At 56.1% G+C, this 14,962-nt stretch overlaps 1 protein-coding gene and 1 long non-coding RNA gene across 2 annotated transcripts; one reads left to right on the forward strand and one right to left on the reverse strand.

Moving 5' to 3' along the window:
- Positions 1–1,264: 1,264 nt before the first annotated feature.
- Positions 1,265–3,927, reverse strand: FOXD2 (forkhead box D2). The gene has a single exon (XM_004447002.2). The coding sequence runs from the start codon at positions 3,853–3,855 to the stop codon at positions 2,386–2,388; it is 1,470 nt and encodes a 489-aa protein (XP_004447059.1). The 5' UTR covers positions 3,856–3,927; the 3' UTR covers positions 1,265–2,385.
- A 427-nt stretch (positions 3,928–4,354) lies between these two features.
- LOC101428764 (uncharacterized) lies at positions 4,355–14,643 on the forward strand. Its single transcript, XR_009187217.2, has 6 exons — positions 4,355–4,669; positions 5,269–7,993; positions 8,398–8,607; positions 11,532–11,578; positions 11,730–11,802; positions 14,372–14,643. It is a non-coding gene; the product is annotated as an uncharacterized lncRNA (long non-coding RNA).
- The last annotated feature ends 319 nt before the right edge of the window (positions 14,644–14,962 follow it).

Here is a 14,962-nt window from a genome sequence, read left to right on the forward strand (position 1 = left end):
ATCCCAGTCTCTCAAGATGGAAAGAGGGCACCTTGCCTCCACAGAGATTGCATTTTATTTACCTTATGTCCCTCGCCCCTTATCTCTCCATTGGTGAAGCGGGCGGGCAAAGCAGAAGTCCCAACAACCCTTCCCTAGCCCAGGTGCGCTCTTCCCACCCTAGTCCTGATTCTGATCCTTTTTCTGTAGGGCCCTCTCTCAAGTTCTCTGCATCTGAGTCTGTCTTCTTCCTTTTCTGTCTCTGTCACTTCATCTGTGAAGACTGGACTGCCTCTTCCTGTACCTCCGCATTCTTGTCTCCTATGATCTCAGTTGAATGCACAGGGAGAAGAGCTGAGCATCCATCTTTGCTTCACCCAAAGTATCACCTCTCATCTGACACGCATGCAAGCCTGACCCCCGAGAGTCCCAGGCACAGGCGGGGAGCTGGATGGCTCAGCGGGCTTGTGGCAGACTCCTGCCAGCCCAGTGGATTTGCACTCAGGCAGCAGGTTCTGACTATGAGTATCATGGCTCAAGGGTTGGAAAGAATTAAACTAACAGAGTGAGGCCCCATGACGCTCTCTTTTAGCTCAGTGCACCCCCCTCTATCTGGAGAAGAGAAAGATATTACAGTCCCCAATCTAAAACCTTTACTCTGAGGGTTCCGTGTGCGGGAAGCAAGGAGGGATGGTCAGTCCAAGGAAGGCCTTGCAGTGGCCAAAGACAAACTGCACTCCTTTTACAGGACACAGACACAGTGAGAGTGACAAACACACACATCACATTTAGACACATGTAGAAATAAAAATACAGACATTCAGAAATACAATTCATACACACACACAGCAAGGATATATGACGACCCAGTCAAACCCAAATATAAATCACAAGCTCCATAAATGTCCCCCTCCCCTGCCACATGGAGGTACACAGAATATGTGTCAAGACTCATTCACCTCGAATTATACTTAATGGATATAGGACCCATGGGCACTGGGCACCCAGGTCTGCCCAGGCCACACTGAAGTCTCAACAAGAAGGACATAAGACTCCTCAGGTACATTTGAAACAAGATCCCTCTGCCCAACCTCAGAAACCTTCCAAACACCAGAGTGAAAATGAAAGCATGGAGGGGTCACAGGTTTGCCAAAGTCCTGGTCTCACTAGCAGCTTGAAGGCCAAGGCCACAGTGCCGCTTGCATTCAGTAACCACAAGCCCTGCTCTGCCCACCTGGGTTGCACAGGGGCTCTGCCTCACTGCCCAACTGCTCCAGAGGTGGGGGGTCTTCTGGGAGAATTCTGACAGGAACAAGGGAGTAGAGGCAAGCAGACGGAACGGGTGACTGCTGAAGTTCACATACATTTATTCAAATGACACCAAGAAGGAATGGGCGATGGGGCAGATTTTTCTTTTCCGAATGAACCATCAAACGATTTCACGAGTTTCCCCTCATTGGAGAAGTCTAAATCGATGCACACCCAGTGGTCAGAGAATGCAGCTAGCAGCCCGCTGTACAGATATTTACACACAATTACAGGCCCCCTGCCACAGCACACGCCCTTACCCACCCCCACGCCTCTCCAGTTCCTGGCCGGGACCCTCCTCTCCCACCCCAAGCTTATTGCCTTTAGCTACAATAAATATGGCAGGACCTGGGGCAGAGTAGAATCCTGCAAATGCTACTGGCTCTGGATGGCTGGACCCAGCCGGCCACGGGAAAGGGGGGAAGTTCCTTTGAAAGCACCCAAACATGAAAAAAAGAGATTTTTCCTCTGTGGAGTGAGAGGGGGGTTTCCGCAGGGATTGTGGAGTTCCCTGTGACAGCTCTCGGTTCAGCTTTGTCTGCGTAGACACTGCCTTAGGCTTCAGAGGGAACCAACTTCCTTGAAGAACAGCAACAACAACAAAAAAGTTGACTTTTTTTTTCTTTTAAGCACAAAGCGAATAATAGGTGTCTTTAAATTATAATATTCGACAAGCAGGGCCTCAACGTTGGGCAAGGAGTGAGGGAGAGGCAGACAGGGAGATTTCTCAGCGCAGTTGGTGTTTCTGGCGGGATCTCTCCGAGAAAGCATTCTTTTCTGGGCTGCCGAGAAGCGCAGAGGCTGGGAAAAAGCGAAAGCTCACTCCCTCCCACCCCAACCTTTTAATGCTCACACTGGCTAGGGAACGTTGCTCGCGACCTCGTCGCGTGGACCCGGGCCTCTCCCTGAGCGGTGGAGCCCGCTTGGTCCCAGCCAACGGCGAGATTCTGAGCGTGGAGCCCTAAGCGCCAAGCCACTCGCGCCGGTCCAAGGTCTGGAGACTCTTCATAAATAGACTCCCTGAGTTCCGCTGGGACCGCAGGAGCTCCCGGGAGAGGCTGAGGAGTGCTGGCCTAGCTGGCCAGGAGCCTGCCTCGGTCAGAAGTGGCAGCCACTGAGGCCGGCGACTTTGCCGGCAAAAGGAGGCCCTGAGGACAGGAGCGCGTCCCCGGGATGCGAGAGGCGGATGTGGCCGGCCACCGGAGCTAGGGCCGGGGCAGTCAGCATGGCCAAGACCTGGGCTTGACCCCCAGGACCCGCGGCTGTCGCGAAAGGCGATCCCGGGGAGCCGTCGCCGCCACCCGGGGGTGCTGCCCCGCCGCCACCGTGTCCCATGATATGGTCTATAGAGAAGGAAGGCCTCTGCCCGGCCCCAGAGCCCCCGCCACCCGCACCAGCGCCCACGTCCGTTTTGAGGCCTTGGCGCAGGAGTGCGGTGGACAGACCCGCTGCGGTGCCGGCTGCAGGAGGGCTCAGTGACGCGGGATAGAAGGCTTTGGCGCAACCCAGCTCCGCGCCTAGGAAGGCGGGCAGGCCTGCGGGGCCCGGACCCGACCCGGTGCCCGGAGCAGGGGCCGGGGCCGGAGCCGAGGCTGCGCCGGCGAACACCGAGGCCGTTGGGGGTCCGGGTGGAGGCGCGGTGGCACGGCCTGGGGGCACCGACAGCTGGCAAGGCGCGGCGGCGGCGGCGAAAGCGAACGCGTGCGGGTGTGGATGCGGGTGCGGGGCCGGACCTGGCGGGGGTGCGCTGTAGGCCGGGAGCGCCAGCCCATAGCCGTAGCCATAGGCGCCGTAAGCGGCGAAACCCGGCAGGAAGGCGCCGGGATCCCCGGCTGCCGCGGCCCCGCCACGCAGCAACAGCTCTGGGTGCGGGTGAGGATGTGGGTGCGGCGGCGGGAGCGGCTGCCGCTTAAACCGCTTGCGGCGCCGCAGGAAGCTGCCGTTGTCGAACATGTCGGCCGACTCCGGGTCCAGCGTCCAGTAGTTGCCCTTGCCCGGGTTGCCCGGCTCGCGGGGGATCTTCACGAAGCAGTCGTTGAGCGAAAGATTGTGGCGGATGCTGTTCTGCCAGGCGGGGAACTTCTCCCGGTAGTAGGGGAAGCGGCCGCTGATGAACTCGCAGATTTCGCTCAGCGTCAGGCGCTTCTTGGGACTCTGCAGGATGGCCATGGTGATGAGCGCGATGTACGAGTACGGCGGCTTCACCAGCGGGCTCCGCGTCGCCGCACCCCCCGACGGCGGGCCCGTCCCGGGCCCCGCGGTGCCCCGGGCCGCCGCTGTGCCTGGTCCCGGGCTTCCCGCTGCGGCCGCCGACCCCCGGGGCGCTAGAGCGCGGGGCTCGCCGGCCGACTCCTCCTCGTCCTCAGCTGCGTCTGCCTCGGCTTCCTCCGGGTGAGGTTCAGGGCCGTGGGGGAGCACGTCCCGGGGGGCGCGGGGCCCGGAGCGGACTGGGGGCTCCCCCCCACCGCTGCCACCGCCCACCACGTCTATGTCTGCATCGGCCTCGGACAGCGCGGCCGGGGAGCTCTCGGAGGACATGATCTCGCAGCAGCAGCTGCCCAGGGTCATGGTGCCGCCACCGCCACCGCCGCTCTCCGGCTCAGCTCCGGCCGCGGCTCGGGCTCCGCCGCGCCGCCTCTGGGCGAGTGTGTTTTGCGCGCGGGCGGGGAGGGGGCGGGGGGCTAGGGGAAGCAGGGAGGGGTGACCCCCCCGGCTCCACAGCGCCCCCTGGTGGCCCAACTCGGCCGCTCTCGCCTCCCGGAGCGCACCCGACTGGCGCTTTCTCCCGCGGCCCCGGGGGCTGGCAGCGGAGCCGAGGCCTGCACCCGGCGCGCGGCGCGAAGAACTGAGGCCTTCCCTTACCTTGGCGGGTCTCGGCCCTCAGTCCCCTGGGGTCGGAGAATTAGTCCCTCCCGCCTAGCGGCTGCCGAAGGCGGAAGAGCCGCGGACCCGGGGCGGAGCTCCCTAAGCGCGGTGGGGCGGGACGGGAGGGGGCGGGCGGAGCGCCTTGGCGCAGGGGCCTGGCGGGAACAAACCGTCGCCGCGGCAAGAGCTGGGCTTGAGTGGCTGGAGGCGGGTCGGGGTCTTTTCCGCAGCGACCGCCGCCTTCAGTGCGCGTAGACCCTGGAAGCCAGAGCTCACGCGGACGCCAGCCAGAGCCGAGAGAAGTGGCAACAGCCCCCACCCATCGTGTCCCCAAGGCGGCTCCTGGACTGCCAAGACCCAGAAGAAGTTGGAGCGCGCGCAGGAGCCTGAAACGCCCGGATCAACGCCGCCGGAGCGGGGCCAGCCGGGGCCCTAGTGGCTTCCAGCCTAAAGTGGGGGCGAACCTGAGTGATCGCGAGGAGCAAACTTGGCGCTCACAGCCTGCCACTGCGTTGAGGTGAGAGATTCCGGCCGCGCCCTTGTCCTCAATTCCCAGGCCCGGGTCCCGCTAACCATCCCCTCGCCGCGCTGCGATACTCCAGACGCGGGAGTGTGTGCGGTGAGCCCCGGGAAGCGCGCCGCCTGCCTGTGTACCGCCGCCTGCCTGTGTACCCCCGCTCCGAGCTTCTTTGTAGCGCTGTGGTCGCATCTCCAGGGCGCAGACCCGATCAGTCGCTCTGCGTTTGCCTTTACTTTGACGTTTTTGTCTCGGTATCTGTTTGTCTCAGACTCTGTGACTGTATCTCTCCCTGCGTGAATCTCTTGTCTCTGTTTCCCTGTGGAAACTGAATTTCCCTGAATTGAACTGTTCATGGGTCCGGGAATCCCTAGCGCAGTTTCCCCTCTCTCCCGCCTAGTTGCACTGTAGGGTCCGCCCAGCCTTTTTAGCCGGACGCTAAACCCGATAGAGAGACCGCAGGATCCCAAAGGACACCGCCCTCAATGAAGCGGGGCAAGCCCCAGGCCAAGATTGCCTTTATCACCCAGGATTTCGCGCACACTAACTTGGTCCTGCGCTTTCTTTCTCTCCAGCCGGGTTCCCTCCCATCTCTTTAGGCCTCTTTCCCCAGGCCCTCCCTCCGGGAATCTAGAACGAGCAACCGCAGCTCAGATTGGGCCGGTCTCAACCTCTGAGAGGTGAAAAAGGAGATGGTTCCCGACGCTGAACACCCGGCAAGAACTGAGAGGATGGCGGTGCGGCTACCGGGACCGCGGTGCGGCTGCCGGGACAGCGCCGCGCAGTGGCCAGAGACCCAGCTGCGCTGCGCTGCCTCGCGCTGCCTCAAGGCCGTGTGACCGCGCGCAGGTTACTTCCCCTTCCGATCCTCACTCTCCTGCTCTACATAATGGTTGAGAGCCTGAAGTCAGGCTATCAGGGCTCAAGTCCTGGCCTCACCACTTACTAGCTCTGTCATCGTGGGCAAAGTTTCTAACCTCTCTGTGCCTCTGTCCTCAGTAAAAATGTCAGAAAACACTACCTCATAGCTAGCACATAAAATTAGCCATCTTGCTTTGGGCTATGTAGGAAGAGGGTAAGAGGGCATGCGGGACACTATGGGGGCTTGGGGCACTGGTCTCTGTGAGAGAAAAGGGTGAAGCAGGGTGTGGTCCACCCACGGGACCTCCAGCCCCGGGGCAGGCCCAAATTCCTTGCGCATGCTTTCTGATCCTCCTCATCTGCTGGGCTGAATTAGGGCCCCTGTGGAAAAGTGCTGGGAGCAGGGGTGGGACAGAATTTGCTGCCCCAGCAGGTTGGGTCTCAGCAGAGTTGATGTGAGCATCTACCAGCAATGTCCAATCTATGGACATTGTCAAGTATACCTGGGGCAGCAGAGTGCCAGGGAAGGGGAAGGGACACACAACCAAATAGAGCAGGGCCGAGTTATAACCCTCGTCTCAGGATGGAGTTCTCCATCCCGCCAACCATCTGGATACCATCAGGAGAGCGAGTCCTCTGGGCCCTCTGGCCAAGGGGAACCACTGAGTGTGCTGGGTCTGCATAGACTGTCCTTGACAGAAGGAGAAGAGATCTCAAGCCATGGACAGGAATTTGGTCAGAGAGTAGTAGCCCTGGAATTGGAATTCTGAATGATAGGGCCCTCCTGGGGAAAAAAAAAAGACTCTGGAGACAAGTTACTTGCATAAGTCCAGATAAACTCAGAAAGCTAAGGTTGTTAGGTTTAGCATTTTTATTTTATCTGGCAGCCCTACACTTATCCCAAGCTTGCTCTTTCTTATGTGGAAATCTCTCTCACACTCACAGGACCCCTCTGCACCCACCCATAGACACCTCCCACTATTGACCACACACCAACTCCAAGCCAGCTCAGCTCTGCTAGCATCTGGAAAATGCCATCATCCTGCTTTATCTCACCTTCTCAATGTCTTTATTTCTAACAAGGGCAACTGTGCACCAGTAGCTTCCTTCCTTGCCAGGACTCCCCTGGTCTCCCAGGCTTCAGTCTCTTGCACAGAGTCAGAGTCTAACTAGCTGGTGCACAAGTGGGTACGTTTGCTGCCCAGTTACCCTGACTGATCCTCTAGGCAAGACTCTTTCTTGAGCAGGTGCAGTCTACCAGCCCTAGCCTCTGCCTGGCCCTGCTGTTCCTGAGACCCAGGTTGGGGAAAGAGGGTACAGGACTCTCTAATCTGCAGGGTGGAGTTGGGGCATGATCTTAAGGAACCATCCAGACCCCTACACACACACACACACACACACACACACACATCCAGGGGTAGAAACTCTGGCTTAGAAGACCATGTGACTTACCTAGCTTTTGAGGGGCCCCAAGTGGGGTTGGGCTCAGGTGTCCCGACTCGGGGCCCAGTAGTCCTGTATTTATCCAAATAATCCCGTATAGCCCCTAACCCGGCTCCAGATGAGCCTGGAAAGGGGAGTTTTCTGGGACCCCCTAATTCCTCCCAAGGCTTTGAGCCTATTTACTTTAAACAGTGGGAGGCGTGGGTGCACAAGGGGCTGGCTGGGAAAAGGACGAGCCCAGAATTCGTGATTCGTTTAGGTTTCTTCGCTTCTCTCGTGGCTACAGCTTTTCCCGTCCACGGCTGAGCCTCTTCGACCCCTTTAGGTGTGTCTCTCCCCCGCGTGAGTCTGTCGCCCCCTCCACGAATATCTGGGCAGTTTTTCGGAAGCCGGGATCCCAGCGCCAGTGCCTGACACCTCCAAGGAGCGGTAGGCGACAGGCTTTACCGGTATGGTTACAATGTCGTACCCAGTTTTCCTACCTCATCTGCCTCACTGCCCGACCAGCTCCCTCCAGGAGACCAGAAAGGATTGGAGTGAAACGTGTGGGAGCGCCTGTTGGGGTTCCTCTTCAAACGTTCGGATGACCCGGGGAATGTCGTTGAGTACTTCTTGTGAAGAATCTGTTGCCATCAGTGGTGGCCGGGCCTCCTCTCCCTCTCGCTCTTAGCGCCCCAGAAGACAGGCTCTTCTCAGCTAGAGGGCAATGGAGCCCTCCGGCGATTATGCGGATATAATTAAGTCGATCGTGAACCTGGCAGAGAGCCGAACTGAGCTAGAGGCGGAGTTTCTTCGCAGCCGCGGCGCGGAACGATCTCACGCGGCCTTCCCGGCCTTGGAATTGCCAGCGAGGGCCAGGGCAGACGCGCTCCCCACGCAGCCCGGCTGCAAGTCGCCGCTCGAGCCGGCTGGGATGCGGGTCTGCAGCGCTCACACACGTATTTTCTCATTTTAGTCACTAAACGGGCCAGCCCTGGAGAAAAGCGACGAGGCCGGCGCAGAGCCCCCTCGCCCTGTCCGGTAAGGAGCCGCAACTCTGGTGCAAGAGGATGTTTTTTGTCGTGCCCAGCGGCCGCAGCCCGTACATTTCCTGACCCCGTCCTCCCCTCGGCCCTTCAGTCACTCAATAGCTCTCCAGCCTGGATGGGTGGAGGGAAGTTCCAGATCGTGTGGCCCCGCAGAGTCAGTGCTCAGGCTGCGGGACGCCTTATACACGGGAGCAGGACTCCGGGTTGGAGTTGAGGGAAGGGCCGGACCCTCTGCACAGAAATGACAGGGACTCCTGCGAGTGCGCCTACACCCCGCAGCCCACCTGCCCCGTGCCCAGGGCCGGGCGCCTTTGCGGTAACCCTCACCCCACCCCCCACGACTCAGCGTGGGAAAGCTCGAGATTGTGCCTTTCCATCTCCCTCTATCCGTTACAGCTGGCCGCGGTCCCCTTCCAGCTTCGCCCACCCCCAGGACTACGAGGCTCGCTAGAGTACACAGCACTCCCAGGCATCCGACCCCCAGCACTGCGCTGCGATCGAGACCTGAGCGCGTCGCCGCAGCTGTAGATTCTCATTCGTGGGAAGAGGGTGCAGGCTCAGAAGAGGATGAAAACAGCTCTCCACCGACTCATGGCTGTTGGAAAAGTGAGGACCTGGTGACGGTTTTTGCCCGAGTCGGCCTCGGCTCACCAGTGTCCGAAGCAGACCCTGCTACCGCCAAATCGGCAGACCTTGGGCGCCGGCTTCGCAGATCCGCGGGAGGCTCAGCTACCGCCGCCGGGCAAGCTTGTGCACCTTTGGCGGCTGCTGTGCCACCGGAGGCGGGGTTGAATTTCCCATGTGTGTCAGAGCTTGCGCCTGTGTTCCGGTGAGGTCCCTAGGGTCTGTCTGACCCTACGGGTGTCCGAGCGTGCACTTATGGGTCTCTGGGTCCTCAGGTCCTCGGATCCGTTTCTGTGTTTTCGTGTGTGTCTGTGTCCCTACCCTCTGGGCAACGGGGGCTCTGTGTGCCCGAGGTTGCCGGTGAACGACCGGCGCCTGCCCCCGCGTCCTGCGCTCCCGACCGCACGTGCTGTACCAGCATTATGTCCAGGCCAAACTTTTTCCCCTGAGCCTGAAGCTGGCAGTGACCTGGCCGAGGACTGCAAAGCCGTTCCAGGCCAGCAGCGAGACCTGGGCGGGAAAGGAAGGCCGTGTGGGGTGCGCGTTTGGGACTAAGGTGGGTGGGGAGTAGAGGGAGAGGAGATGCCCTGAGTACGTGCAGGGACCTCGCTGCCGGGGAGCCAGGAGGCTCCTTCCTACCGATAACAGGTCACGTTGCGGGATCAGCAGTGTCTTCGGGACTCTAGCGGGGCAGGAGGGAGAGGGTTCCGGGCCATGTCTCCGTACACAGCGAGCGCGCGCCGTCTCGTTTAGCCTCTGGCAGGCCAGGCCAGCGTAACCCGCGAGGCTGTAAGTCCCCGCGTGCGCGGGGGAAAGACTGCTGGGGCCCTGTTCCCCTCGGGGGACGGCTGCGGAGCCCCGCAAGCCTTGTAAAAGCAGTGGGAACCCTGGCTCGCGGGCGGACGCTGGGAACGGATTCCTGGGGAACAGCGACCTCTGGAGGAACCGCACGTCCACGCGGAGTTAGTGACTGGAAAAAGGTCTGGGACCAAACCTCCCTTCCCTCGCAAACCCCACCCCTAAACGGTCTTCCAGAGATTCACAACCTCCGGACATCACTCGTTCCCAAACTATACCCATGCTTCAAACCCTTGCTCAAATGCCCCCTCCTCCAGAAAGAAGCCTTCCAGCGCTGCCTGCCCGTCTTCCCTCTGTCTCCTGCTTAAAACCTAAAGCCCGAGCCTCCGACACTAGCGCTCGCACACTGCATTCAGCAGCTGGCCGGCTTCCTTGCTCTCTTCTCCAGAGACCGCTAATACCTTTCACCTCCTTGAGTTAGAGGCTGGATGTGCTGCTTTGGGTTTGTGCCGCCCCACCCCCCAGAAATAAAAACTGAGGCCATCTATCCAAAACTGGACTATAGATTTTCAAAAGTAGTTTCTCAGATGGCAAACTTAAGACCCAGAGAAAAAGCTGACTGGTCCAAGGTCATACCGCAAACTCGTAGTAGAGGTGGAACCAGAACCACAGTATGGGGTTCCCAGGGTCCTCTCCATTGATGGGGAACAGGTAATGTGGGGGAGGATTCATTTTGAGGGTGAGGCCTGGGTGGGGAAGTTTTGGAATCAGAGAGGGAAGATGCAGGAGGGAACTGGGAGAGTGGTCACTGCTCCACAGGGCTTTAGGGACTGCAGAGCTGTGCTGGGAGCGCAAGAGCCTTCCTCCCTCCTTCCCCAGGTTGGATCAAGCAACTTTGAAGCACGCCAAATTTTAGGGGTTGGCAGAGTGTCTTATGCCAGCAGGTGAGGCTGGAGGCTGGAAGCAGCTACAGCTCAGGCAAAAAACACCCCTCCCTCCTGTGCCTTGGGAAGGGATTGAGGGAGTAAGATGACCTGTCCTCGTAACAGCAGTCCCAGAGGGCGCTGCTGAGAAGCAGGGTGATTTGCATGTCATTTGCTTGAAGCCTCAGGGAAACCTCCCAAAAGCCTAAGACGGTCCCAGGGCTGCTTCACTTTCTGCACATTTTGTACTTGCTTGCCCAGGGCACCTGGCAGCCTGTCTCCTGCAGGCTTGTCCAGCCTCACCTCCAACCCCTGCACTCCCATCATACCTCATTTGCATTTTCTCATCTCTTCACCTTGGTGCCTGCTATTCCTTCTGCCTGGTTCACTTCTCATCATCCTTCTGGGCCCATTTCAAACCACAAGTGTTACGAATTGCTCTTTGTAACCACACCTCGCCATCACCAGACTGAGAGGCTTCTGCGTGTTCCCAAAGCACTTAGCTCCCTGTTTTCCTGATTTGTTTTCCAGTCTGTAAACCCCTGTTGACTATAACAAAAATTATATTGTTTTCAACCTCATCTTTCCTCCTCTATAAAATGGGGGTAATAATTGTAACTACCTCATTGGGTTTTTGTGAGGAATAAATTGAGATGCTGCGCATAGAAGCACTTAGCCCAATGCCCAAGGGCTCAATAAATTTTTCTTCTCCTCAACATCATTACTAATCACTGTACCTCCTGCCAGACATAAAATATAGTAGCTGCTGACATATAGTAGGTGCTCAGTGAATGTTAGGTATATGGCTACGTGAATGAATTAATGAATGAATGATGTAACATCTCTCCCTCTATCTGGGAAACAGCTCACATTCTTAAGAGAAATCCAAGTTCACTTGAGGACAGGGATTATTTCTCCATCAGCTCCCATCCCTGAGAGGAGGGAAACATGTCCTTCTACTAGATAGATTTTTCGCATGATTCCTGAGTTCAGCAGTCACTGGGGTTCTCTCTCACTCTCTGCCTCAGTTCCCCCCTTTTAAAATGGTTCTGACAAATTGAACCACGTATGAACTGTGTCTCCTCTCCCAAAAGGTCCTTGTCATTTCTCACGTGGAGTAACTTAGTTCCCTGAAGGTTCATCTACCTCCAGTCACCCTTTACTCTCCCATTTATCTCTGCACAGGTGCCAGACTGATCCCTGACGGAGCTTCCAGGGGCTCCCTATTGCTTGTAAGTTGGAGCTCAGTCTCCTTGGGGTGGCGAGCTGCATATGTTTACAGTCTTTGGGTGCCCTATCCCTGTATTGGGAGGAACCTCCCTCCAGTAGTCCATGAGGTCCTGATGGAACTGTCTCATCTCAGTCCCCTCCTCCCACCTGCAGGGGCACCCAGGCAACCTGGCTGGATTGAATGAAGCATCACAGCTCCAAGGCCCAGTGACTAGTCCAGGCAAGAGTAAGTGATGACCTAAGTAGAGCCAATCACTCCTTCAAAATTTGCTATATGGCCTCTGGGACTTTGGGAGAAGTGCTTCTCCTTTTCGATCAGAAGACATAAGCCTGCGGGCTTAGCTTCCAGCCGCGATCTCTCTGCTGTGTGGGGAGTGCTGTTTGACACAGAAGCCTACACACAGAGACACAGCCTAAAGAGAGAGACTGAGCGTTGAGTCCCTGGACCCAGCTATGCCTGAAACGACAACCCTGAGATTTTCCAGACATTCGAAAGAAACAAATCCCCTTTTTGCTTAAGCTAGTTTGAGTTTCATTTCATTTGCAACAGAAAAAGGGCTGACTAATATAGCCAGCATTTTGAAGCCCGGCACAATATCTCATATCTGCCTGTTGAGGTCCTGACTATTCTCCAGTGCCCAACTCAACTCACCCCTTCCAAGAAGTCTTCCCAGAGTTCTCATAGCATTTTGCCTCTGTCTCATTTGCAGCCAACACTGCCCTGTATTGCATGTATTTGTTTATAAATGTGTCTTGCCCACTAGAGTCTAGCAACTGCTCTGTGGATTCACACATTCCCAGAACCATGGTCAAAGCCCAATCCCTGTTGCTGAAAGAAATGGAATTTTGAATTAGAGTGATGTAGCCATGTAACAATGCAACCTCACGGGTATTAACTGGGCAAAGCAAAGCCGAGCGATGCTAGGTCTGAATCAGTCAAGAGCAGGGAGAGAGAGATGGGATCAGCTGCCATGGAGTGTACTAACTGACCCCAGGGTAGCACAAGTCAGATGGGTACCCACTGGCCAAGAACACCCTCCACCCCCAGAGTTGTTTTTTTTTTTTCAAAGATTTATTTTTTATTTATTTGTCTCCTCTTCCCCCCACCCCGGTTGTCTGCTCTCTAGTCCATTCGCTGTGTGTTCTTCTGTGACCGCTTCTATACTTATCAGCGGCACCGGGAATCTGTGTTTCTTTTTGTTGCATCATCTTTGCTGTGTCAGCTCTCCATGTGTGCGGTGCCATTCTTGGGCAGTACACTTTCTTTCGCGCTGGGCGGCTCTCCTTACAGGGTGCACTCCTTGCATGTGGGGCTCCCCTACGTGGGGGACACCCCTGCATGGCAGGGCACTCCTTGTGCACATCAGCACTGCACGTGGGCCAGCTCCACACGGGTCAAGGAGGCCCAAGGTTTGAACCTTGGACCTCCCATGTTGTAGGCAGACACCCTATCCATTGGGCCAAGTCCACTTCCCTACCCCCAGAGTTTTGAGGATGGAAATATAAGGGTTTGGATTAACATGAAAAGTAGAAAGTGACCCACCCATCTTTTATGACTGAGTCTTTCTGTGGCATTGTACCACGTATTTCTCTCTACCCCATCTCACCATCTTTGTCAAAGTCACCATCCTCTTCTATCTGGGCCACTGCCAGAGCCTTCTAGAGCTCACCTCCCTGTTTCCAGTCATGACTACTCCAACTGGTTCTCAGGCTCCATTTAAACATGCATATTTGGGGGAATGAATGTAACTCCAGTGGTTGAGCTCCTGCCTCCCACATGGTAGGTCCTGGGTTAGGTTCTTGGTGCCCCCTGAAAAAAACAAAAATAAACAATAAGCAAAACATGAAAAAAGCAACTCAGGGATGCCAGTGTGGCTCAGTGATTGAGCACCAGCTTCCCACACACCAAGACCCAGGTTCAATCCTCAGCCCCCAGTACCTCAAAAAATAATAGTAAATAATTTTAAAAATAAATAAAAATGCATTTGGATCATGCCACTCCTCTGCTTAAAATCACTCTCTGCTCCCCGGTGCATTTGGGATTAAACCCAAAATCCTTAACATGGTCCATGAGGCCCTACACAATCTGGCCTCTGCTCGCTGTTCCAGGATCATCTCATGTCATTGCTCCCTTTCCTGCCTGACCTGCAGCCACCTGGCATGGCTTTGGACCCCAAAAGCCAAGCTACTTCCCACTTCAGGGCCTTTGCAAATGCTGTTCCCTATGTCCTCATTCCTGTAGTTAACATCCACCATTATTTATATCTAGTTCAAAAACTACCTTCTCCAGGATGCCTCCTCTGTCCCCTCCCTCTTCCTTATTGTATATATTGCTATGATTCTCTGCTCTTCTCCTTCCTGAGATGTAAGTACAGTTCATAATTAAGTGTTTGTGTCATCATTTGGTTAATGTCTACTTCCCTTCTACACCGTAGCCCCACAATGACAAAGACTCTGCCCATTTTGCCCATTGTATCCCCAGGACTTGGCTCAGTGCCTGATGCAGAGTAAACACTCGATAAATAACAATACATATTTGTCGAATAGAATAAGTGACTGGAAGTCCCTGCCTTCTGCTGATAATAAAGCTAATTCACAGCCTCTTGGGGTCTCTGTATTTAACCCTTGGCAAATCAGTGAAATGAAGACAGGAGAGGAGAGTGATCAGGAAGGAGAATGTCAGGACAGGGAGCATGGCCAAGAGCTCTTCAATTAGTAATTGAACCCTTTTATTTTTCATCAGGGTACATGTGGCTCAGAATAATGCCTGCATTTCCAACTTCCTTTGCAACTAGGCACAGCCCTGTAACCAAGTCCTGGCCAATGGACTGTCCACAGAGGTGTTCAGTGGCGGTTTCCAGAAGGCTTCTTCAGAAGGAGATGGCCTGTGTGCTTGGAGCCCTCCTTAATCCCTGCTCCTGGACCGTAAGTCCTAAGTCACCAACAGCAGAGCCACAAGAGAAAAGGGTCCCGGGTCCCAGAGAGCAATGCAGCACCATGCCACCCTGAACTGCCTGCACAGAGTTTCACACAACAAAGAAATAAAAGTCAATCCTGTTTAAGCCACTGTCATGGGTTTGTGTGTGTGTGTTTTGCAGGAGGGGTTGCAGGTAAGGATCTGTCTGAGCCTAATTCTAATACAGGAAACACTGGAAGTTATATCCTATAGACACAAAGGGATGGTCTAGAGTTGTTAAGCCTGGAGAATAAAGGGATCAGGGCTGACACAGTTACCATCTCCAAATCTCCCCAGGGCTGTCCTGGGACAGTGCAGCCTGAGTCAAGAGGCCTGGGTTCTAGTCCCAGCCCTGCCCCCGCCTCCATGTGTGACCTCAGACATGACCTGCCCCTCCTAGTACCTCAGTTTCTTCATCTGACAAATAAGA

The sequence above is a fragment of the Dasypus novemcinctus genome, chromosome 9 (genome assembly GCF_030445035.2).
Source record: "Dasypus novemcinctus isolate mDasNov1 chromosome 9, mDasNov1.1.hap2, whole genome shotgun sequence".
In the NCBI taxonomy this organism is placed as follows: domain Eukaryota; kingdom Metazoa; phylum Chordata; class Mammalia; order Cingulata; family Dasypodidae; genus Dasypus; species Dasypus novemcinctus.

What these genes read in the sequence shown, in the direction of transcription:
- FOXD2 (XM_004447002.2), bottom strand. Translation starts at nt 3,855, where the DNA reads ATGACCCTGGGCAGCTGCTGCTGCGAGATCATGTCCTCCGAGAGCTCC.